General features: G+C 40.7%; 5 protein-coding genes across 7 annotated transcripts; 3 read left to right on the top strand and 2 right to left on the bottom strand.

Moving 5' to 3' along the window:
- Window positions 1-405: 405 nt before the first annotated feature.
- Window positions 406-2,282, top strand: RB195_016646 (uncharacterized protein; the record flags this gene model as incomplete). The annotated part of the gene is made up of 5 exons (XM_064183272.1): window positions 406-441; window positions 646-738; window positions 972-1,215; window positions 1,272-1,331; window positions 2,212-2,282. The coding sequence occupies 5 exons, from the start codon at window positions 406-408 to the stop codon at window positions 2,280-2,282; spliced, it is 504 nt and encodes a 167-aa protein (XP_064039153.1).
- Window positions 2,283-5,804: 3,522 nt separating this feature from the next.
- On the bottom strand, window positions 5,805-8,547 carry RB195_016647 (uncharacterized protein; the record flags this gene model as incomplete). 2 transcript variants are annotated; one of them, XM_064183273.1, is made up of 5 exons in its annotated part: window positions 5,805-6,064; window positions 6,748-6,831; window positions 6,981-7,119; window positions 7,181-7,321; window positions 8,494-8,547. In XM_064183273.1, 5 exons carry the CDS (start codon window positions 8,545-8,547, stop codon window positions 5,805-5,807), a joined length of 678 nt encoding a protein of 225 aa, XP_064039154.1. The 2 variants fall into 2 exon arrangements, with proteins under 2 accessions (XP_064039154.1, XP_013304740.2); XM_013449286.2 differs by lacking the exon at window positions 8,494-8,547 and having other exon boundaries at window positions 7,181-7,279.
- A 1,907-nt stretch (window positions 8,548-10,454) lies between these two features.
- RB195_016648 (uncharacterized protein) lies at window positions 10,455-12,241 on the top strand (the record flags this gene model as incomplete). Its single annotated transcript, XM_013449287.2, has 5 exons — window positions 10,455-10,619; window positions 10,684-10,881; window positions 11,675-11,833; window positions 11,903-12,088; window positions 12,149-12,241. The coding sequence occupies 5 exons, from the start codon at window positions 10,455-10,457 to the stop codon at window positions 12,239-12,241; spliced, it is 801 nt and encodes a 266-aa protein (XP_013304741.2).
- A 1,958-nt stretch (window positions 12,242-14,199) lies between these two features.
- RB195_016649 (uncharacterized protein) lies at window positions 14,200-19,734 on the top strand (the record flags this gene model as incomplete). 2 transcript variants are annotated; one of them, XM_064183274.1, is made up of 13 exons in its annotated part: window positions 14,200-14,214; window positions 14,303-14,470; window positions 15,634-15,747; window positions 15,810-15,892; window positions 15,964-16,068; window positions 16,310-16,394; window positions 16,922-17,018; window positions 17,083-17,195; window positions 17,258-17,388; window positions 17,460-17,573; window positions 17,632-17,711; window positions 17,774-17,909; window positions 17,970-19,734. In XM_064183274.1, 13 exons carry the CDS (start codon window positions 14,200-14,202, stop codon window positions 19,732-19,734), a joined length of 3,006 nt encoding a protein of 1,001 aa, XP_064039155.1. The 2 variants fall into 2 exon arrangements, with proteins under 2 accessions (XP_064039155.1, XP_064039156.1); XM_064183275.1 differs by lacking the exons at window positions 15,634-15,747; window positions 15,810-15,892; window positions 15,964-16,068; ... (6 more) ...; window positions 17,774-17,909; window positions 17,970-19,734 and adding an exon at window positions 14,629-14,703.
- Window positions 19,735-23,207: 3,473 nt separating this feature from the next.
- Window positions 23,208-23,540, bottom strand: RB195_016650 (uncharacterized protein; the record flags this gene model as incomplete). The annotated part of the gene is made up of 1 exon (XM_064183276.1): window positions 23,208-23,540. The coding sequence occupies one exon, from the start codon at window positions 23,538-23,540 to the stop codon at window positions 23,208-23,210; it is 333 nt and encodes a 110-aa protein (XP_064039157.1).
- Window positions 23,541-24,991: the final 1,451 nt, after the last annotated feature.

Below are 24,991 nucleotides of genomic sequence, written 5' to 3' on the forward strand. Positions count from 1 at the left end.
GGTGACCAAAACTAAGGTTTGGGCTCCTTTTAGTTCTTGGTTTCAGATGTGATCTCGTATCTCTATCTTCCGATGGGATAGTAATTCCTTTCTAGATATTAGGTATTCAGGAAGTTACGTTTTTTCTTTCTCTCTCTTCTTTCTTTCTTTTTTTTTTCTTTCTCTTTCTAGGTATTCAAGAGGATACGTTACAAACGTTGTTCTTATTTTTCCGTCTCCTACGAAGGTGACGATGCTGAGACTTTAATCGTAATAAAAAGTGTTAACATTATTATCTCATATTTATAACCGCAAAGTACGTGTTGTTCTTTCTTGGAGAAGCACCATCAATACGTCATTTCTGTTTGTTTTGTTTACACGAATCAGTTGGTTCTGGTAGGTATTATTTTCTCATACCCACTCGCAATGATCGGTTTTATAGTGTTGTTCTCTAGCAAAATAGTGAGACAATCTTTATTAATCCTTATTATTCTTTATTATCCTAATCTCATACTCCTGAAAATCCAATGTTTTACAATAAATTTCGACTCGTAGCAGTTCAAGAGCTGTGGGAAAAGAGTGTCCAAATCCTGTACCACGAGATCACCGCTTTTCACTTCATCCTCCTGCTCTTTCCTCGGATCACCTATCAATTTTTCGTTTCAGTTTGCTGTATCGCTGTTTCTAGCAACTCATATTGGCTACTGTAACAGTAAACAAACAAAAACAAGACATCATCTTGCTGGTAAGACGCGTTCGGTTAGTTATTCGAATTTGTTTACATAGGGGAATAAGCTGAAGCCGAAAAAGCGGCAAACGGTTGCGATTGTGCTCATAGTGAAGAAAGAGTCCGAAAGAATCTCTTGTAATCTGTTGCGTTGAGTTCCGCTCGTCGCCTTCGCGAGTATACGTAAATTCCTTACAAATTGTTTTGAAATTGTTTTTTTTTGAGTTCCAACTAATTTAAAAGGGATTTTTTTTCCCTATTTTAGGAAGCACCTGAGCGATCTGCAGTCAAATCTCATAAATCAGACATTTCACCAGATAGAATCAGACATCCTATGACCACTGGACACTCAAAAGAAAAGAAAAATCCAAAGAAATCGGAACCGCCTGGACCTGAGTCGTTACACGTAAACACCTCAAAAGACCGACTTAACGCCAAAAAACGACGTTCAACAGTTCATGATGAAACTGGTGGCGGTCCTGCCCAGAAAACTCGGCGAAAGAAAACAAGTAGGATCTATAGGATATTTGTTCGCATTGCTAAATGAGAAGATTTCTTATTATAGGAACGTTAGAAGACGGAAAAACCGGACCAAATGATCCGCTTATGAATGTTGAGGAAATGGGTAAGTCCTCAGAGTGAACTGAACCAAACTGCAAAATGAACTATCGGATGAGCGCGGTCGTTGAGGATAACAATACTGATAAGCACAGACAGGCAGTTCGTATCATTTGCCTTTGTTGACGCATTGAAAATCTCATTTTTTCTTAAAATCTCCATGATTCGGTGATGTTATTGGATTCCAGGAGGTCCAATGAATCGTTCTTGTGCAATGCACATTTATTCTTTTAAATTCAGGAAAAAAAGTTTTTCTTTAAGAAAAAAACATGTTTTTAATTTCCAAAAGATCCTTACAAATCCACCACTTACACCATTCACAAGATTTTATTTATCAGCTCTTGTTTTCTTCGCCTTTCATCACTTCACTGTCGTAGGTTACGTTAATCTAGCTCGTATAAGGACATTACATGAGACATAGCCGAATTCATCGGTCCTAACAACAAATTTCCTCTACTTGAAGGATTCCCCATCTATCCTGAAAACCACCTGAAGTTCGGTGCAATTGCGTAAACGGCTGCACTGGAAGCGGCGGTGTGAAGCTAGCAGTTAGAATCGTGGTGGGACCCCCACCGGCCTCACTCGGATGATTGGTGCTGGCAAGAGTCCTTCATTGGTCCCAACCGCTATGCTCAACCGCAGCCGCCTACGCAATTGCACAGAACTTCAGGTCCTCTTGACCGCATTCTTTTTTTTTCGTTCCAGAGTGTAGGCGTGGCTCATCTCTAGGAATTATAAGTGTTTCAACATCCATTTGACTCTGAATTTTATAGCGTCTTCTCTTTTTGACTAAGTGAAAATTTTTAAGTTAAAATCTAAATATTACAGTATGTTACATGTTACATTACAGTATGTTCGAGTATGTTTAATTCTTCCTTTTATTGCAGCCAAAGAATGTGGAGATTACGATAACTTAGATCCAAATGAAGCAAACGACATGGAAACTGCAATTCGATAACAGCCAGATTTACTTGGTTGTCATAATCTTCTAAAAGTCAACATGGAATACAACTATTTTTTAAAACATCTAGACTTGTAACCACATTCAATAAACGAATTAAATATGATTCTCGATTTTCAGTGGAATAGAAATCGAGTTTTTTTTTCTACGCAAAATTATTGATGGAGTAATAAAGCACCTATCGAACTTTGGTAGTTGCCTTTATTTCATCTAGCAGAATCCCATTACTATCCGTTCCTTTTGGAATACTTCGATAAGAATCGCGGTAATTCTAAAAACGATATGAAACCGATACAAAATGGAAAAAATCGTGAAAATCACTGCTTTTGTTTATGAGGCACCTTCATTGAAGAAAATATTGCCGCTGTCATCGTTTCGAGTACAATTGACTCCGAGATTGCTCAACCAAGCTCCCGCAACGCTTCAGTGATAAGGACAGGCACTGGCGCTACAGGCGAACCCATGCCGCGCCATCGATCGCCACGTCTGTCAGACGGGCAGAGCAGCGGTGTGTGACTCGATGCGAACGCGTAGCGTCAGCCCGGTTGGACACGCTCATGTCGCTAGATCGATATTATGCACCTACGCGAGACGATGCTCGATCAGATCCGAGACATTCGCACAAATCCTACTTCAGATCTGAGTGTGTAGAGACTCTATCGCTTCAACCTCAGGCATTTGGGTTCATCTAGTATCAAATAAAGCGCAAAATGATCCGCCCGTTCGTTCTACGCGAATTTCCACGTACACGCAAAGATCAAGAAGACCTCAAACGACCGCAGGTTCGCTATTCACATCGTACAGGAGGGATTTCGTTTCAGAGTGTGTTATAGGATCTGCGGTACAAAATTTGAAATTTGATTGAAGGATGGAACAACGCAACATGTTCAGCGGTGCTGTAGTAAGTGGTAATGAGGAGCGAGACAAGAAGATGAACATTGCCTAAAAGGCATCACCCCACGAATCTGGGATGGAGCGTATTTCAGGGTCGTAGGGTATGGAAAGGAGGATGATTCCGTCCATTTCTCTCTAATTGCCATAAAAAAAAACGGCCCGAAAGGTGCGGCGCGCGCACAAGGCTGGCGCGACGCTCGAACTCGTCGTAGAAAATAGCACGCCGGAACGCTCGGAGCCCTACCTTCCGGGCCTTTTTTTACGGTAAGTGGGAAGAAAAAGACGGAATCACCCTTTTCTCCATAATCTACGACTCCGTATAGGCATAACCCACCTGGAACCCGCAACACCCTAGATTCGTGGGGTGATGCCTTTAAGGAATGATTCCCCTTCTTCTTCATTGCCGTGTTGAATTGGACGTAACATGACTTCTAGGAGTAATAGACGATCCTCATCAAGGATATGCATAGTCCATAGACGACATCTTCCAGCCATAGTCGATTTCATAATTTTGTTTGCGCTTTCCTTACAAACATACTAGTTAGGATATGTGGGATGCGACGAGCACTGCAAGGATATTTGAATGTTGACATCGCAATGTCGTAAAATGTACCTTTAGGGCATTACCGGCAATATTGATATTGAACCATTTTTGCTAAGACAGTGGAAATATAACAGGTAATACTTTTTTCACATACTGATCACATTTTCCCACGTATGCTAAGAATTTAAAGGTGGGTTGTAAGGCGTTAATGAATCCGATTGATATACGCCACCACGTTCACTTCAATTCAGAATCGATTGATCTTGCACGAACGCATGTCTACAGCCTGTAGCCTATACAATCACGTGCGGGGCTAGCTGAAGTATCTAGTCAATGCTCTGTGCTTCCAGACAAATCTGCAACCAATCAATGGATCCCAGAGTCTTGCTTGACACTGGGGTAGTTTCGAACCACAACTTCGACTTAGTTGAGATGGAAGCGGTCATGGAGACCTTGAACAACCAAGACGTCCCTTCTTAGTACATGAAGATAGCTCGGGAGTTGTACAGCAACTTCACAAATCACGGGATTTTGCCTGGAACATTCTACAAGAATGTTATGAAGACAAACATGCATGAATCTAGATCATCGACGTAAAGAGAGTTGTCTGACCGTGTGACGCAATCCAATCTAATCTTCACGGTCGCTCTTGTGAACGCAATGCGAAAGCTAAATAGAATTGGACAGCATGGGAGGGAAGGCTGATGGTAGGCTGCTATTTTTACTAATGATGTCGTTGTAACATCTAGCATCAGCCAAGCGGAACCGGCCGGCCATTTTCAACAAAATATGTGAAATCTTCGGCACTATGCTGAGTATGTGAAAGACGATGTTCATGAGAAATATGCCCTCAGATCCCCAATTTTTCCCCCAACGAAACGAGCATATCCGATTGCAGCAGCTACGTTTATGTGGGTCGCAAAAGTGAAGCGAAAAAAACGACTTGGGTGAAGGGAGGGAGGACAAGAGCGGATTGGGGAGCGTATAGTAGCATCGAGGTTGTAGTGAAGAAGACCAGGATTACCAGGTGCCCATCTTATTAGCACCACTTCCTGCTTCAACCTATGCCTCAGAAAGGTGGGAACTTCACAAGGAGGTCAGTGTCATTGAATGTTCAATCGAAAGGGTGATGCTACGTGTGTCTCACTTCAATTAAGTGATGGACGAGATTCGAAACTCTATCCTACGTCAGATGTCGAAGATAACAGACGCCACCGCACTCACCAAGTAGGGCGAAATAAGGTACGCCGGACACGTAATGCATTTCGCCGTGGAATCAAAGCTGTGAGCGACTAGGTTTCACGCGATACCAAGCGCACTGCAGGAAGACCACCGACTCGATTTTCAGACCTCTTCACGAAGTTTTTCAGAGAAGGATTTGATGCTATGATTAATGGAAAAATTACTAGCGCCCGCTTGAGCAAATCGACGAACAACGGGGCACAAGGTGATCGAGCTGATGCCACAGAACTTTCGTTCTTTACAAGAATCTATGAACTTTTAAGGATGAAGGAAGACTTTCTTGACATGATATTTTTTAAAACACACTTGTTGTTTATATTAGAATCTGTGTTTGAAGAACAGTATTACTAGCGCGAGAGGCCGGCAAACCTTGAGGTTTGCGCCTGTTCGATCCTGAATCGAGCTGTTTAAACTTTTTTGTAATTTTTTCACGTGGTGTTACATTCACTGTCGCCTACATTCTTCTTCAATACATTAATCGGAAAAAAAAAATTGTGTAATTGCTCTTTTCCTGTCTCTATGGGCACGAGCAGCAACGCCTTTGATTAGAAGTTCCACTCAAGTTAAAATCGTTGGAATATCTCGCAAAGAGAGCAATTATTTCACACTACAGTAGGAATATTAACTAAAAAATGCTGCAGTTGTTGAAACAGTGAAGTGGTCCACAACACTTTTTTTTCTTTTTACCAGTATAACCAATGTTTTTGTTCAAAGACGTAAACATTTTTCTACTCTGAACAAATCAAAATGAATTAAATCTGATTTATTCGTTGATGAACAGATATATATCTAGTGAGTCTCTTGCAAATATGTATAACAAATTAATCATTTCATGCAATTTATATGGCTATTTCACTTTTCCTCGTGCGATACTTTTTCCCAAGTTGAATGCTTAGATCCTGCGTTCGGTCCAAGTTTCGTGATGATGCTTTCCGTGTGTTTTTGCCTTTGTTTCCATTCACTCTTGATAATTTTTTTATTCCACCACCATCATCGTTTTGTTCTCCTATTATAAGTGATCCCTCATAATCAGCCTTTGCATGGGCTTCAGCAATTTCTGGTGGTGGACCGAAGTTTTCATAACCATCTCCACTTTGCTCTGAAATTTTCAACGAATTTTGTCACGAGCATTTTTTTAATCTGGATGAGGCTCTAGACTCCGCCTATCACCATGCAAATGCATCCTTAGTAACATATTTTCTATCTTACACATTCAGATTTTTTTAAAATGATTGTATTAAGCCCATTCAGTTGCTGGAAGACCACGCTTTCCTTGGATGTAGTCACTTTGATTAGGCCGTTACCTAGTGATTATACATTACGATTATGAGCGTGTTCATACCAAATTCCCCAATTATTTCCCAATTTCTAGTCTGTTTCCCAATTTCCTCAATTAAATGTCCTGGAAAACGGCGCCGAAAATTCCTACCACACCTTATAACGTGTCAGCCTCGTACAGCGTCCCTTGGCCCCCCCCCCCCCTACAATTCCAAAAAAAAAAAATAAAACCCCCCCCAAAGGCAAAAAAAAACCCAAACCGGGAAAGGGGGGGGAACAAAAAAAAAACACAAAAAAAAAAAAAAAAAGAGGGGGGCGGCTGCATTAAAGAAAAAAAGAAAAAAAAAAACCCCCCCCCCCCACCCCAAAACCCCAAACACCCATAAAAAAACAACACCCCAAAAAACCCCAAAAACAAAAAAAAACCCCCCTTTTCTTTAAGCTGCATAATTGAGTGTACTGGGCGTAGTGAAGCGAAAACTTTCCCCTGTAGGACAAACCTACCCAATTTTTGACATTCAGATGGTTTCATCTGTTTCTTCTGATCACTGTCAGCGTTAGGTGTTTGGGATGCAACTTGCCACTTTTCTGAAACACATTCTTTGAAAAGACGGAAGGTCTGATCATTCATTTGAAATAGAAAATGTGTATGAATATGAATATGTAATAATAAAAATAAATAACATGTGAAATAGAGTCTGTTTCAAATGTATTTCTCAGGAGAAAAAAAAACTTACTTTCATCAGTTCCAGAGTCAGTTGCTTTGCTTTGCGATCCTTTGCAGTCCGTTTTATTTCGCGTCTCATCTAACTGCTTCTGAGGTGGATCCTCGGCAATAGAACCAGAATCCATACCAATCGATTTTACTTTCTTCTTCTATATGTGACTCGTTTCATTTCTGATAATGATAACAACAAAAACAACAAATTTAACTAACAGTTGCTAAGGCAGATCGTATAGAAGGTTTACGCCCTGCCGAGCTTGATTGTATTCCTCCTCCACTTCTTTTTTTTTTCCGACCACACATCGTGAGCATGATTAACAAGAATATTACTGAGTAGATTTGAGTAAATGCCAGCTAAAATTATATCCTTTCAATGAGTTATCGCAAAAAAAATCTTACCATTTTGAACTTAAAACAATTTCAACTTTTAATGCAATTTTCACTCCTCCTTCCTGTGCATCGTGAGCGCTGTAAGTGCTCACGATATGTGCATCCTATCCATCCTACCTGATGTCTAGTCGCGTCTGTCCTACACTCTTAGTTTATAGTCGGCGTCAAATGTGCTCATGTGAATCGATGCGACGTATCCGTCACAAGTTATGCTTCCCTGCTTGACCAAAGCTCCTTATGCTTTGTTACACAATCTCGAATATGAAATAGGTGTACTTCGAAACGACGCGATGAAGTCAATGGTTGTGATCGAGGCGAGGCCTTGGCTGCAACCAGACTGGAATGAATGAGTGGGCGTCTCACCACGATTACAGCCTTTTTATTTTCCCGTTCACTGAGCTAATGTTTATCCGAATGTCACAAAAAAAGAAATGATCTCGTTCAAAATCATTTGCATGACATCATTCTTAGGCAATTCTTTCGATGAGACCGGCTATTTGGTTGTTTCTGTTTACATCCATGATGATGTAGATGAATTGTAAATGAGGAAATATCGCAAAGCCGTTCCATATGATAAGGTTGCTGCGAATTTATTTGGTTTGCAGATTTGCAGATATTGGGGAATATTCATTTCGCTCTCATTTCTAGCTTTCTAGCTTTTAGCTTCCTTTTTTTAGGAATACAGTATATAGTCTGCCACGGAGGGTTTCTGCCACGGATCCTGGAGTCCATCAATTCAATCGCATAGACACAATGAGACGACCTGTCGGAAGATAAAATGAGCCTTTCACAGAAGGAGGAAACTGGTGAGAAATTCGGTTCTCAGAGGGACTCAGAGAGAGAAAACGAACAGTTTTTCTTTCTTCTGTCTCAATAATTTTATTCGTCTTTGCTGAAGGTTTTCGCTAGTACATGCTTTGAGTTTCTTAAATTTATTTCTAGAAAAAATAAGCCAGATATTTTTCTTAGCGTTGATTCTGCTCTAAATTATCAAATAGCACAGTATTTATGAAAACTAAGATGTTAAGATACATATTTCTGTTTATTCACAACACGAATATGACAGTTTCATAAGTCCTTAATCATATACGGCTTCGGATTGCTTAAAATTCACAAAATCTAAATAGAAAACCTACTTTAAGTTGACTAAAGAAATGTGGGAAACCGCCACTGTCCCATGTGGTGTACATGGACGAAAATGAGTAGTACTCCACACTATATATGTACTAGCATCGATATCGATTGTGCTCATAGCAATCAATACCAGTTCCGTCAATGTTATTGGTTGATATCGGTCGAAAACGATCGCTCCCGAATTTTTATCACTTTTCCAATGGTAGAGGTTCCGCTTCCTGCACGATCGAACGGAGGTTCGAATCCGCCCTAGTGCTTACCAATCCTTTCATCCCTCCGGGGTCGATAAATTGGTACCAGACTTATCTGGGAGGATAAAAGCACTGACTTGACACGTCGGCTAGCCACCGGAAGTTATTGTATAGGCCAGTTACACGTTCGTAAACCTCAAACGATTCTGAATTGAGGTGAACTTTGGGAGATGGGGCAACCCAAGCGGATTGATTAATGCCAGAAATTTTATCCTTTAACTTTGACTCAGTTGTTTAATATTTTTCCGCTTAGGTTGAACGAAAAAACACGGTGCAACCTATGCGGAAAAACGTTTCAAAACTCATAGAAGTATCGCGAGAGTACAAGATGCCGCTGTGACTCACTTTCACCGATTTGAAGAAAGCCTTTGATACAGTTGAGACAGAAGCGGTCAGGGGGGCTTGGGCAACCAAGGCGTCCCTATTCCGGACATAAAGATACTTTCGTGAGTTTGTTAGCAACTTCGCGACCGAAATTTCCCGCTTCTACGTTGATGTCATAATCGACATAAAGAGAGGGGTTCGTCAGGGTAACATAATTTCACACAAAATATTCAGTGCCACCCTCGAGAATGCAACGCGAGGATTGGAATTAGATGACATGGGAGTGAATGTTGACGGCCGGCGTTTAAACCATCTTCGTTTCGCTGATGACATCGTTATTATAACATCAAGCATCAATCAGGCGGAACATACGCTGGCCAAATTTGGTGAAACGTGTTAAAAGATCGGTCTTCGGCTGAACTTAGACAAAACGATGTTTATGAATAACGGATGGGTTTCTGATGCCCCATTCACGCTCAACGGAAACGAACATATCCGAATGTTCGGGCTATGTATATTTAGATCGGGAAATCAACATGATGAACGACCTCCGATCTGGGCAGAAGGAAACGAGCGGCTTGGGGAGCGATATGGAGCTGTCTACGAAAATCGAGTTTACAGAATGTCGTGAGAGTCGAGAGAATACCACCAGCGTATGCCAGGGGTCAGCTGGTACTTATTCGTGCGTATGAAACAATCGCACAATTTTCAGCAATGTGGTTTCCCCGTATGGCCGATTGCGATTGCATGGTATGAGAAGCGATATATCGTTTCACGTGCAGGTCGTGTGGTGACGATTACATAAGGAAAACAAGATTTCTGCCTCACTCGAAGTGCACCGTCAAACACGTCATGAAAATTCCGAACTAAAGGTTAACGTTACGGTACTATCTTTCGAATCCGAGACCAAATCGCGCAGAACACTTTGGGACACTTTGGATAACTGCCAAAAGTCCAAAAATGAAAGGAAAGGATGAGTGTTTTGCAATCACAAGCAGAAACTAGCCTTATATCAAGATTTGTGCAGATTTTCATCCACATAATTTCTGTTACTTGATCCAACAAATGAGGTAAACAAGACACAATGTGTTGTCCTCAGAGTTTGCACATCGTTTGAATGTTTTCTGTGGGGTGAAGAGGGGCTTGAGGAGATAAGCCATCCACGGCTTTGATTTGCAGGACATCTTACGAAGGTGATAACGCCGAAACGTTAGCTGTTTATGAAGATCAGTAAAAATCTTGGCTACAGATCATTCAAAAGCTGTTAGAGCTTGTTTATCTGAGAACCAATCATTGCAGTATAAAAGCGAATGAATGGGTGAGGTGCAGCATAGATTCCGCATCTTCGCTGACATACTCACCACTTTAACACGTGGTTCTAATCTTTAATGTCGACTGCTCTGACTGACACCTACGGAAACTATCAAAACGACATGGAAAGAACACTTGGTTCACTACGAAATCAAGTCGCACAACTTCAACAGGATCTCCCTAAAATGATAAAGGATGTTCAGCCGAACAGCAAAGAGATCTTGAACGCTGTGAAATCCACGGTAAGCTTCGGAGTCTAACGTAGTCCGAATCATGCCGTTCATAAAAATCGTTTATTGTTTCCAGAAACGAGTGAGCGGGCCGCAACGTGTTGTTGTTGAAGTGTTCGCATGGTCATCCGTGATGGTGTTAGCCAGCACGATTGGGTCAATGCTCGGCGCTTACATACTTGGACCATTTGCGTCCTTGTTTTTTGGAAAATTCGCTGCAGCATTATTGGCGTTCTTCATTATTCCTGTCGTCTCACACGCTACCATCAAAAATGTTAGTTTTTCAGAGTACGGAGCATCGCTTAAAAGCGATCTAATACTAAGCAAAGTTACCAGGTCAAAATCCTGGTTTTAATGGAAAAAAAATCAGAAGGAATGGAGAACATGCGCACAGAGATAGAAACAGGGTCATGCTGACTCAACGCGGGGATCCGAGGTGCGATTCAAGGCACGATAGCATCCTGGCGCGTGGTTGCCGCGTCGCGTCGTCCTGAGAACCGCGGCAACGTACGCGTATCACCGCTATCATTAGCGTGATACGCGATGAATTCTTTCGTTCGATGTGCAGCTGTTTGCAACCGGTTCGCTCCAGAAAATATTTGAAAAATGATGTCCTAGAAATTGTAATCATGTGTGGTTAGTCAGAAGCAGCCGAGGGCAGGTAAGCAAAGCAATTGAAGGGTTCATCCACGCATTCACATGTTGAGCTGGATACTGGACTTATGGGGAAAGTTTTGGGACCCAGATTTCAATCTCTCTTAAATATTAGAAACAAATAAATATTTGAACAGATTTGTGGTCGTATGATTTCGCTTGGTTGACATAGCAGATGTGCAAATGTGGAAAAAAAGTAGCGATGCATCGATGGCCTGTCTCTGTGGTCGTGTTCATACTTCTTCAGCATGAGAGTGCGTAAGGAAATGAACGAAAGTACAACTCCATGACGACTCTATTCGTCTGTGGATATATCCACGAGCTAGCAAAAGTCATTCAATATTAGGGATTCGTTCATTGATTTCAGGAAATATTCCGGTACTTCGGCGTCAAACGTTATCCCAATTTTCCAGAAAGAACGGCACTTTGAGAGTGACAACCGGATCAGAACAATGCTGCTTTCGACCTCGATTGGCCAAGGAGCACTAGCCGGTTACGCCATAAACTCTTTGTACCTGTCGGCACAACCGCTAGCTTTTGTCACTCCGGCTGTCGTCTCCGTTGGTTACACGGTAAGTGTACCGCTATACTGTTTTGTCCTTTTTCTTCCCATGTGGAACTACAACGCCAATTTTTTCCAGATATCCGTGCGTCAAACAAATGGCGATCGTGCACAAATTCTCGGGATTTCACTTGGATTAGCATGTTTGACGAATGTATTACTAGGAACGATGCTTAGCGGAAACACTTCGTCCTATCAATTCCTCACTCTTGGCTACGTTGGAATAGCTGGAGTGATTATGCAGCTCGTCTTACACGATTCATCGGTACGGGACCATCTTCATTTATATAGCGTGCTTACTTGAAGAGAAATGTTCTCTTTTCAGTCCCGAGGTTACACCTATCAGAACGCTCTAAACTCTCTGTACCTGCTTTTCAAGGGAGCGACTTACTACTGCTTCGGAACTTACATCGAATGAGTCAACAGAGAAAATGACTCAGTGCTTACTGATACATAAACACTTCAAGATCATCTCTTGTCTCGCTCTTCGCGTTCATTCCACGAGTAAATTATAAATCAAATATCGGCATCGTTTTATGAACTCTAAGCGAACAATTGTATATCTTGTATAAGTGGAGATGAATATTTAAGTAAAAATGCGTCTTTAAAGATTTTTCCAAAATTTCGGGCGGAGACAATTTCTCAGCATTGTCCGCGACGCGGATGAGTGTGGCGCAGTTGGTATATTTGGGTCAAAACCACATGAAGCACAGCATTTCCATACGCGGAACGGGGCGGTGGCGGGAACAGTTGGAACAGAGGTGGGACCATCGCAAACTGCAGCGATGTGTGGTACCTGCAAAGGTTTCACTGCCCTCGTAACCGTTACGCTCAAGCGCAACGCCTTGAAAGAAGCCGTGTACGCAATTGCACCGTGCTTCATGTCGTCTGTGACCCTATGTGTACGACGTTCTGCTGTGACTGCAACGTCGATGGTTCGAAACCGCCCCACAGCCAACCAAAGCTTGCACTACTCCGCGGTTCGTGAACCTCAAAGGATTCTATATTGTGGCAAATGAGTTGGCGAATCTCAAGTGGATTGATTAACGCCGAGCACTTTGTCCTCTACATACAGTAATCCTTGTATGTAAAGCGAGTTCAAAGTATGAAACAAAACAAAAAGATCATTGCGCAGTAGTGATAACTGGTCGAGACTCCATGAGACATTATGAGAAAAACAGGGTCTCGTGTCCAACATTTTATCATCTTTTTTGGTATCCGTCCAATGTATTGTGCCCTAAATACGATAGATGTAGGGAAAATCTGTAATAAAAGGTTCGGCTGGGTCAGAGGTTGGGAATCTCCCGAGACCATTCTCCGGAATTCACCGGAATCTCCCGAGACGATGTTCGAGGATGACGCTTCGATGAAGCTGCGAGTAAAGTACAACCACGCTTTAACTCCTATCCACTGATGAGATCTAAATCAAGTGAGCTACCGCTATTTGGACTGCTTACTTTACTTTATGGCTTAAATAGCGTTAAAAGAGATTTTGTGGGAGTTACCGTACCGTAAAATCGATAATAACGCATAAAATCAAAAAAGCACTGTTTAACTCTTAACGAGTGATGAATCAACATGAAAAGTACATCTTAAGGAGGATCCCAGCGAACCTCGTCTTTCCTATAAATCTGTGCCTCCTTAAGAAAACTACGTACTGTGTCCCTAGTAAAAGGATCAAGGCTTCAGTCGGGTTGGGATGATGTCAAGTCGGGTAACCCAACGGTCACCTCCTGGTCGCCTTGTCCTCCCGTTTGCTGCAGAGATATAGCGTCGAAGCTAATTTCGAGTTGAGACTAACCGTGACGTCCTCGTGACGGTTCACATGGAGTCTAGAAAACATGAATACCACCGTGGATTGTTTTCCGCGAATAAAATTAGCTACCAGCAGTAAGAAGTGTCACACGAGTCACAATATTCCTTTACAAGGCACTATTCGAACCTACTAGCTTGTCTTCAGAAATAAAATTTAAATTAGTCGACATTTAGTATAAAGGACTACTTAAAAACCGCCTTTGTCCAATTCTTGACGTCAACAAGTTCAAAAATAGTTGGAAAGCGGATTTTTGCGGTTTTAGTTGAACTCTTAGACATTTGATTTGTACTAATTTTGCGTCTTTTTTGTTTCAATTCTTCCCAAAGTCGAAATAGTAATCGCTCTGAATAGATCTCCTAGGATGATGAGCACGATTTGAGTCAACCGATGGTGTGGGAAACGAGAGACAAGCAGACCTCTCACACCCAACACAACCGCTAAACAAATCGACTATTTGTTTCTAATGAGCCATCATATTCTTATACACATTGTTTATGATCTCGTCAGAGAAGATGAGTATGGTTCATCATTTCTAGACGTGGCAGGCACAGCAGGTCCGCATGGGAAACGGAAAAGTAGGTGTTCCATACATCACGAACCACCTACGATGTGATTGCCAGCAGCAGAAGAAGAAGAAGTGACGTAGATATCGTTTTTCTTCAGAAGAATAGTAAAGAAAAAAAGAAGAAAGCAAACGGTGAGAAGAGAAAGAAGGTGAAGAAGAAAGTTCAGAAAAAAGAAGAAACGGAGACCGAATCAACATCAGAAGAAAGTACTGAAGAAGAAAAGAAACCCAAGAAACCTGCCGTTTTACCAGTAGCAGAGAAGCGGGTACGTTTATTGCACGAAAAAAAAAACACCTCGCACTACATATCACGGTTCATCCACACAACACTCTTAGGAGCGCTAGGATTCGAGTAATCAAATTTAATTTGCTAGAGGAAGGTTGTTTGAACATTTGCTTCCTCGTATTCTGCCAAATATTGCAGGAAGGATCCTGCAAAGAATGTTCACAGTGCAAAAATAACCACAAAAAACCCATTGGCACAAGTCCATATATGTGATCTGAGTATTAGTTTGTTGACTTTGATTTGGATAATCTTTCTTATTACTTCCATTCCTTAATCGATGGTTGACGGAACTTGTGGAATCAAGGGACCATCGCTATCTTCACTCGGACTGCAGCGATGCGTATAAGTAGGGAAGATCCTGCATCGATCCTAACCGCTCGCTCAACCGAGTCGCTTCGAGCATAGCCACTCACCCGATTGCAGCAAGCTAGTTTCGATCCGACTGCATCCTGTGTGGAGACGTGGAGTGTATAAGTGATGTATTACGTGCATTGGTCCCGTCAGGACCTCTTGTTAAACTCAAAGGGGCGCAGAAAACATTTCGTAGTCAATTATGCCAGAAAAATCCTGCCATGTCCTCTGCAAGTTGGTGAGTGCACTGTTTTTGTCGGCACGAGTGTACTAAATAGAGATTCGTAAATCCCTGAGTAGTGGTGAAAAATGAAGAGTTGAGGATAACGGTAGAGCACTAAAATACGAGGTTTTCCACATCCAAAAATGCGGTATCATAGTATAAACACACAGACATATTCCACGCTGAGAACATAGTACGAAAATTGAAAAAGGGGGATGAGAAGTTGCTAGAACTCGAACGCTTCGTTATTGATCGAAAATGGTTGCACTCCACGGATTACTCCGGCGATGACAGTTCCGTCGAATTTCCTCCTATTTCTGATTCAACCACGATAAAAGTGTAAGGACGGATGAGTCAAGGGATTTACATCATCCTCGTTTCGTCGATGATCCTACAGCTTCCAGCATCCATACATTTCCTACATGTCTTAGTTCTGAAGTATAGGTTCTGTATTATTTGTCGTTTGATCGAATAAATTGTTCACTACCATAGTTTCAAAGTTAAAGTTTTGATTTAATCCTTATTCTATGACAGAAAGAACTATTTCAATAGCTCTGCCCTCTTTAAAGATTATGCCCGGAGCGTTAACTAAACCACCTGAACATCCACCTTGGTTCAAAAGAATGCTTTTTGAAGAAGAGCGTCCGGATATGTCATCCAAATGCGGAAAATCAGATCTTGAGGTAGATCTACACCGTATCCACTTTTCTCTTACATCACATCACATCGTAGCGTAAATTACTAGAATGAAGAAATCGAATTGTTGGACACTTTTATGAGAGAAAGAGAGGATTTGATCCCTGGGGACCTAGTCATTGTGAATGACAAGTATGTTTCTTATTTTCTACGTTTTCAATGAATACTCACTCAACACTATCGGACAAATCTCTTCTTTTTAGCCTCGACGAAGATTCTCGCGAATATTCAAGATATGAAGTGTTGACAAAATATAACGAAGGCCGTTATTCAGCGATATACATTGTAGCTAAGCAAACTTGCAGCGAGTAGGATTTACTTTGTTCTCAAAAATAGATTTGAACTAAAATTTGATCACATTTAAGTAGTTGTAGTCATTTTGAATAAGTTTTTCCTTTAAGCACTTGTCGTTTTTTTTCATTCACACCTTTTCTAACAACTGGAAAGATCTGCTTGTTGAATACACAGAAATCGAAAAAATTTATTGTTATAGTAAAGTTTTAGGGAGCATTTTCAGTTGCATAACAAGAACCAGTAACCGTTTTTCAGCAATAATGAAGTAATGGATAAATGTCTTTATGCAATGAAAGTTGGAGTAAGAAAAGAAAGCAGTAACACTCAATTAAGGTTTAAGGTTAGTATAGCCTTGAATAACTATGTAGTTAGTTTCCTTAAAGGCACTATGGTCACAAAATTGGCGTCATCTCGAAACCGCAGGGAAATCGTATCGGTTTCGATAGAAATCAACCTGGCTCCGCTCAAATCCCCTTTATCGTGGAAAAAAAACCGACGTGGATGACATCGTTCTTTCCTACGAAATCGCTTGCAGCCTTGTGCAGGCGCCGCGAGCAGAAGCGAGCGGTCGAAGAATAATGACGTTTTCTCACCAGCTCTTTCAAGTGAAACCAATGAGTATTCTGCTTGACAGAAGCGAAGTGTGTACAAGGGGACGTGTTCTAACGTGCTTCGTAGGAATAAACGCTGTTCCCACGCCGTTTTTAGTGGAAGCTAGTGGAAGTTGAGCGGATTCATGCTGGCTTCCGTAATCTATCATCCGAACTCTACGGTCTCCTTGGAGTTTCCGTACCATGTCAATTTCTTGGTACGCGCTGCCTTTAAGTTTGAAGATCACTGAGTTTCTGAACGGAAATTTTATTTCAGAGAGAGTTAGCTGTACTGCGGGAGCTGAAGGCTGCTGGAGTATTACGCACTCCTTACCTTTTCGATAGCGGAAGAGTTTGCGAAAGATTCTATATCGGTGAATGACTGTTTACAAACCACTGACGTCATATCCTGACTTGAATGTTTTTTTTTAATTTCAGTGATGACGTTGTTTGATAAAAGTCTTGAGAAGTTAAAAGAGAACGTAATAGGAGGCGTTTTACGGCCTTCATCGGTCTATCATCTTGCTGGAGAAGCACTTGCAGCAATCGAGGTTTTTTTTTTACAACGCACGACAAATTCCGCGTCAGATCGTAGAACTCAGTTGAAATTCAGGAGGTACATGGTATTGGATATATTCACCGCGATATAAAGCCATCAAATTTTTGTATTGGTGTCGGTACAGCCGCTGCACGTCTATTCCTCATAGATTTCGGAGAAACAGTAAAAAATGGAAAAAATATCAAGTATGAGAAGAATTTTTTTTTGGATAACTACTGTTAACGTTTTTTTTTTGAAACATTCTAATTTTTCTTAGATATGGTGTACCGGATGCATTCTCCTTACCCTACTGGGCTATTGATTCACACAAAAAAACTGCTGCTTCTCCTAAGATAGATGTCGAATCGTGGTTTTATACGTTTATAGAAATGTGAGCAGTACATGTACAGTTTCCGGTGCATACTGTACTGTAAATATTGTACGCGCAGGTTGTATCCGGAAATATTAACATGGAAAAAGTGTCAAGTTGAACCAGAAGTTTTGTCTGCAAAGATTAAGTTTTGGGAAGGTAAATCAAAAAACATAACGTAACAAACTTTCATAAATTCTAATCTTAGGTTATTCTTACAGAATTCCCTCAGTCTGTTCCCAATTGCCCGCCTCAAATTGCTGAAGCAGCGAAGATCATCAATGGAGCAACCGATAAATTAGATTATAATGAATTGAAAAGATTGATAGAAGATGCTAAAAACGCTTTTTTGAATGGGTAACTCATTTTTGAGTATGCGGGACGCGAAAAACCAAAATAACCATCTTTATTGTTCAGAGCACCGTTGACGCTGGAATGGGTGAAAGAGATGCCTAAAACATTGCCAAAAAGAGGTGATTATCTAGCACAGAGTGGTGTCGAAGACAAAAGTTCACCCAAGGAAGCGAAAGCACCGAAGATAAAAGCGGCGAAAGAATCGAAAGAAGTCGTCGAAGGATCTGGAAACATCGACGAATGGAAATCAGCGGCGAGTACTCTCATGCAAAAATTCCGCTTCCGCACAAGGCGAAAAAAAATTTCACTACCGATTGCGATTCCCATGAAGGACGCTGATACATCAACATCAACTAGCACTACTGCTGACGCAACTGCTGGCCTCGCCACTGCCATTCCTCCTGAACAGAAAAAGTCCGAGAAACCAGAAGAAACTCCTAGTGCTGATAAGAAACCTGTGGAGGAACCTAAAGAAACCCTCTTCCAGAGGATAAGTTTCAGGAAGAAAAAGAAGCCCATGAAAGCTGATACCGTTCAAGAGCAACCAAAGGTGCAAACTGCCACGGAAAAACCAGAAGAAACTCCTATCGTGGAGAAGAAAGGTGCAGATGAATCTAAAGAAACACTCTTTCAAAGGATAAGCTTTAGGAAGAAAAGAAAGCCCAAAGCTGATACCGTTCAAGAACAAGCAAAAGAGCCAACTGTGACGACGGAAAAGATTCTTGAACAGACAAGAACTCAACCACCCGCACCAGGAGAAGTTGAAGTAGATCCCTCGAAAAAGCCTCAACCATCACAGGAAAAAGGCGAAGGTTTACTTCAGCTCCTCAGTCTTCGCGTGCGAAGGAAAAAAACTTTCAAAGGAGCTGCAACAAACCTCGAACAAACACCACGAGACCAGGCCCAGGCACAAGACGGTGCCACTGCTACTGCAACGGCTACGAATCAGGCTACTGTTTCCAGCACTACCAGCACTAACGTTCCGAAATCTGATGAGGACAAAAGAACCTCTTCGTCCGTGGCCACTGGTGCAGACCAAATCCAGCAGAAATCCTTCTATCAAAAAGTCAAAGAGTTTAAAAGAAAGATGAGACCAGTAGGTCCAGTTGTTGGCAGCGCAGAAGCAAAATCAGCGGAAAAACCTGAAGTAGCTCCTATCAAGACCACACAGACAACTACCGCTGAAAAAACGACATCTGGTGTTCCCGAAAAAAAGCAATCGGCGGAAGATGAAACAAAGCCACCACCAAAAAGTATGCTACAACGACTTCTGTCCCCTACGAGAAAGTACAGCTCATCGGTTGCATTACCTGCATCGATTAGGTGTATTGGGCTTGACTCTAGCAGTGGTGAAAAGCCATCAGGAGTTGCTACTAAACAATCTCCGTCTGAGAAGGAGAAATATCAATCAGGAGGACTTCTTAGTCGCATTCGTTCACGAATGAGAAAGACCCCCCGGGCAGAGAATGAAAATGGATCTTCAACAGCGGTGACTGCGCCACAGGCCACCGACGCTAAACCATCTGTAGAGACGGGGGCGGCCAGTGATGTTGGTGCTTCTGTTGAAACAAAAGAAGCTATGAAACCAAGTGATGACGGTGAACACCATACTATGGGGGAAATGAAAAAGAAAATGAAAAAGTTTTGGAAAAAGGTCGTAGCAAAGGAGGAACCACAAAACGAGGGCACAAACGAAAAACTTGCAAAGTATCAGGATCCGTCTCTGAAAGAAAAGGTCAGAGCGTATTTGCAAAAGCAGCAAGGAAGTGATGAGCCTACAAATCTCTCTGCGGACAGTGCGGACCAAAGCAAAAGTGGAAAGAAGTGAACAAGAAAAACGGTCTTTAGCTGATATTATTCATTTAGTGAAAATTATGTTCATCAAGCATTAAACATGTTACGAGAAAGGATAAACTGGTTAAGAGAAACAATTTTCTGCTAACTTCTATGAATGCGCATCAATTTTATACTCTATTTCATATTCACAATCAATATTTCACATATACAATTTCGCTTAGAACATGAGGAACCATCCGTTGAAGGATTTTCAGCCATTTTTTTAAAAAATGAAGTAGTAGTTATAGGTGAATGGTTTACGCTTCAAAACACTGAGCAAAATATCAAAAGCGGGTAATATGCGATAGAAAAAATCGATATAAACGATGACAAATGGAAATACAAGCAAAACTTCGATTCCATTATGAATTACTACCTTCCGAAACGCTTTCAATGGATGAAAAATGTGTACTCGTCCGTTCTCTACGAAAGGTTCCGTTCGATCTTGTTGATCATAGCAGATTTCTGTCACGATGATCTACGATCGTGTAGATCGATCATATTTTTTACTCGGACAATAATGATTCAATCAATAATGAAGATTTTCTTGACTAAACTGTGACTACATTAGAAATACGAGTAAAAAATATATATGTGAGAGGTAAATACAAATTTACTCAGCAGGATTATTTGATCATGAAAAAAAAAATAGTTGCGCACAAAATCTGAATTTGTCTCTTACATCATAGGCCTTTTATTCATTTATCCTCCCGGACAAGTCTGGTTTTTTTTATTTATTTTTATTTATAAATAATTTTAAAAAGAATAGTTGTGCACAAAATTTGAATTTGTCTCTTACATCACAGGCCATTCAAAAGGGACAGTTTTTTTCGAATTAATTCGGGTGTGCAAGATCACCTTTTCTTGGTTCTGTTCTTTGGAAATTGGTATTTAATACACGAGAAAAAATTGCGGAAAATTTGTAGGATTTAAGAAATTGGGATACAATTAGGTATACGACATCATGCTCACTTCAATTCAGAATCGTTTGAGGTTTTACGAACGCATGTCTATCTTGTACAAATATTTCCGAGGCTAGCTGACGTATCCAGCCAGTGCTTTTGTCCTCATAGGAAAATCCGGCACCAATTTATCGATCCCGAAAGGTTGATAGGTTTGAGATTGTCATTATAGCGTTTTCGGTCAGTCACCAATCGATCGTAAAGTCACAGCCGAATATTTTTCCTGACCGCGCTACACGCGTTTATGGAAAATAATAAATAAACGAAACAACTACATTGTATATAATATATACACATCTACAACTAGTACAGATTTGTATATTATTTTCTTAAATAATACCTGAACAATTACTATATAGACCTGTACTAAGTTGTATTATCCTGAAAAGTAGTAGGTAGCAGAAGGATATGTTTTTTCTAAATAAAAGTAGTTTTTTTAAAGTCTGTTTGGATTGGAAAGTTGCTCTGTTGTTTTTATTTAGTCGGAATCTTTTTCTTCGCAAGCAAAAATTTGAACGTTGAGAGGCATAATGAGTGGAAATAGTTGTTGGGTGGGTGTAAATCTTTCGTATGCTGTCGTAAATATAAAAAAAAATTCGAAATGTATTTGTTAATATTAATGTAATGCGGTTATATTCTATTCTGGATAAGAACTACCTCTTAGATTGTGTAATTCTTTTTAAGTTCATTGCAATCAAATTATTTTGATTCCAGTTAACCAATAATGCCTAAGAAATGAAATTCTACGGTAAATTTCTCGTTTATACTTCTCTCTTTTTTTTGTTCAGAAACTGAAAACAAAACAAGTTTTGGAATCGATAAGCGGTTTACCGGTTGATAGTACTCGAAAGCTTTATGTAAACAGATAATGCAAAGGAAAAAAACAAAACCAAGCATCTACATCTAAAGTGACATTGGTTGTTTTCAATCAGTTGTTTTTGGAAGATTCCACAGTGACGAGTGAATCCATCCATTCGTTCGCAAGCAAAAATTTGCATTACTCGATGTTTTGATGTAATGAAACAATAAAAAATGTGCATTATCCGCGCATTTCCACGTCAATTTCTACTAATATCAAACAACTGCAAAAAATTTATCGCAAAATTTCTCCATATCAATGAAATTTCTAATGAAGTATTTTTTTTCTCAAATCGGTAACTGAGGTCTATATATACTATGAAACATCTTTGAAAAAGCAGCGAAACAATTTGTTGAAAGAAACTCCGAAGTCGTCCTTTTCCAGTCCAATACGTTTAAAAACATTCATGTTCATGGTTTTGGAGAGGAAAACAGTAAAAAAAATCGAATCTTATGAAATAATGTCAAGGATTTTCACAATGGATTTTGACAATGACGATGACAACGGGGAGTTCTTACTTTGAAATAATTGACCGCGCCATTGGAGAAAAGGAATTCACAAATGCGAGAAAGTAAAAAAGTTACGCAAATGAAAACAACAACAGAAAGAATAGATTATACAACAAAGGTCGAGGAGGCTTTTGACAAGTGTTACTGTATCGGGAGAGGTTGATTATCCATAGGGTTCTGGGGGAATTTCGAGCCCCTACGTAAATCGTGCACGCCGACATTGTTATGATTGATATCGACTGGACTTTGGGAACATTCCAGTAGTGATTCCGAGTAGGTCACCGGTTTCGAAACAGTCATAAAACTGTTTCGGCATATGTGTGAAAATCATGAAATGCAGTACGAATTTTCTATTTTTTCAGGAAGTTTAGGTCAACTTATAGTCAGTATGGGTAATTTTGCGATATCTACACGCAGCTGTGACAATCCCCATTATAATCTCAGAATTTTCCCCGGTCCCTGCAATTATTTACTGCCTAAACAGGGTGATCTAAAGTTCGAAACAGCTAAGCATCTTGCTCAACGCTTTAAGGTGCTTCTTATTTGTTATTGCAGACATTAAGCCTCTGTTTTTTACAGACAAGAGAGGACGTTTCAGTCAGAAGGTCAAATGCAGATAAGAGAATGATATATAAGATGGCTAGATTAAAAAATTTTCATTAATTTAGTTGACAAAGACGATGTTTCTCTTTTTTTACTTGGTGGGTCCATTATTCCGAATCTTCCTCTTTTATCTCTGAGTTTCACATAAACATTGGAAGCGTAATTTTTCCAGATAGTCTTCGTCGCGTGCCATGGTAAAACTGGTAAATTTCTTTGTCATTTTGTGAGATGTTAGTACACGAATTAAACTTAGCTAAGAAAAGCTATTACTTTCACCTTCCAAAAGCTATTCCCTTTATCTAAGGACAATTAGACCCACTGACATATTATTTCAGAGATTCAAGAACTCATAATTTTGTCTCTTTTCATTATGAAATATTAACATAGTGTAGCATAACCTTGGAAATTTGCGTAATTTCTCCACCCCTTGTCACAGAGATATGTCCTCCGAACGATTTTATGGACGATGATTTGAGAAGTACATTCCTGGATAAGCATAATTCACTGAGGTGAGTTCTATTTATTCATTTATTTATTTGTTTCGTACACCAAAAGATGTGTCATTTACAAGCTTATATGGCTGCTGACCTATCTTCACTTCAATGATTATCGCAACACTCAGAGTACCTTTATGTATTGAGTGAGGATGTATTAAGCCTTGGTTGTCCAATGTATCCGTGACTGCTTCCTTCTCAACTGAGTCAAACGCCTTTTTTAAGTCGATGAAGATGAGACATAGCGGTATTCTGTACTCTCGCGATACCTCAATGCTTTTCAGAATAGTGTGAAGGCGAGCAATCATGCTGAGCTCTTTTCGAAATACCGCTTGCTCACATGGCTGTTCTTCATCTAACAGTTTTCCCATCCATGTTAAGAATCACTCTTTTAATCTGCTTATGGATGAAGGTAGATTGAGCGATTCATTTTCTCCATTCCCCTTTTCTATAAAAGGTTGTTCCATTTTGGCTTCTGAGAGCAGTTATCTTTTTCGTGTGATTGACGGACTCTCGAGAAGCATAGCAAATCCTCTTTCCCGCTTCAGCTGCTTCAGCCAATACTGGTGTTCTTTTCTCTCTAAGGTCTTCTTTTACCGCCTCTCTGCAAAGCGTTGCGAGGTCGGACATGGGTTTTAGGCGCAAGGTGCAGTCCCACGCTGCAGTATTAGTTCAAGAGTTTCTGAAGGTAGGGGTCTCCCAGCCTTCCTCGTGCAGTTGTGAATGTTTTCAGAGAGCCGATCGTACTCCTCGTCTATGTTGTCCATAGTGATATTTTCCTGAAAGCTGGTTAGCCTAGTGACAAGGTCCCAGTCAATGGCAGTTCTGAGACATCGCTTTCTGAGCTTTGAGGCTTTTGTTCTTTCTCGCAAAAGGAAAATCTTCCAAAGAAGGAAGGAAGAAGAGAGATGGAGGAAAAACATTTCACTGACGAAAATTTGACTTATTTCGTTACATATGATGATCTTCACTGGGCGATTCCACCGCGTTGAAAAGTGTAAAAAGAAAATACTTCGCAAAGTGCTGTCTTCCATACGTGGTTTTTGCCGTCATGATAAACTGAAAAAGCTTCCCTTCTGCTCATTCTATTATGGGCATTGGAACTCGATATGAAGTTTCCCAGACATTCTCATCTTATTTTGAAATTGAAATCGCCAACGATCACACCATGGAAGGAACCGTTTCCTCTGGAAGCTTTGACTTTTTCTTCTTCGTAGCCTGATGTTACAGACGTAATAGACGAAGATAGTCAACGCTATTGTTAAACTACATCTTCTCAGCCACAGACGTCTGGTTCGGATCGTAAGTTGTTCGAAAGAGTCGATGTTCGTTGTCATTCTCGCCTTTACGGAAGCATACGTGCATTGCATTGTGTGCATAAATTGTTATTCTACTCCCTTTCCTTTTTCCCTTGCGTTATCAGGCCTTCTTAGGAGAGTTATTATTAATATTTTTGTTGGTTCCGGGCCTACTTCCACGGGGGTTGTGGAAGGATGTTTTGCCCAGAGTGACCAGGTAGGGCTTATTTGTGGGAAGTGCCTCCAAACAGCCTCTCTTACACCTCTTCGTCACTTGATTCCAGGTGTTTGGCATAACTTACGGAAGGGGATACAGAGGTTTTGAGTTAATTCTACACAGCATAAGAAAGGAGTCTCTAGCTTGGAAGCACCCGCATCTCAGAGCGAGCACATGGCCCCTTTGTACCTGCAGTGCACCCCTGCGTTACGTAGCCTCGTGACTGAGCTGCTGCAATCTTTCTAGTGAGGGAGATCGGTGGTCTTGGAGTTTAAAAAGTCATAAATTCAGGTGTCAACGGTTGTGG

This window comes from Necator americanus, chromosome II (genome assembly GCF_031761385.1).
Source record: "Necator americanus strain Aroian chromosome II, whole genome shotgun sequence".
NCBI lineage: Eukaryota > Metazoa > Nematoda > Chromadorea > Rhabditida > Ancylostomatidae > Necator > Necator americanus.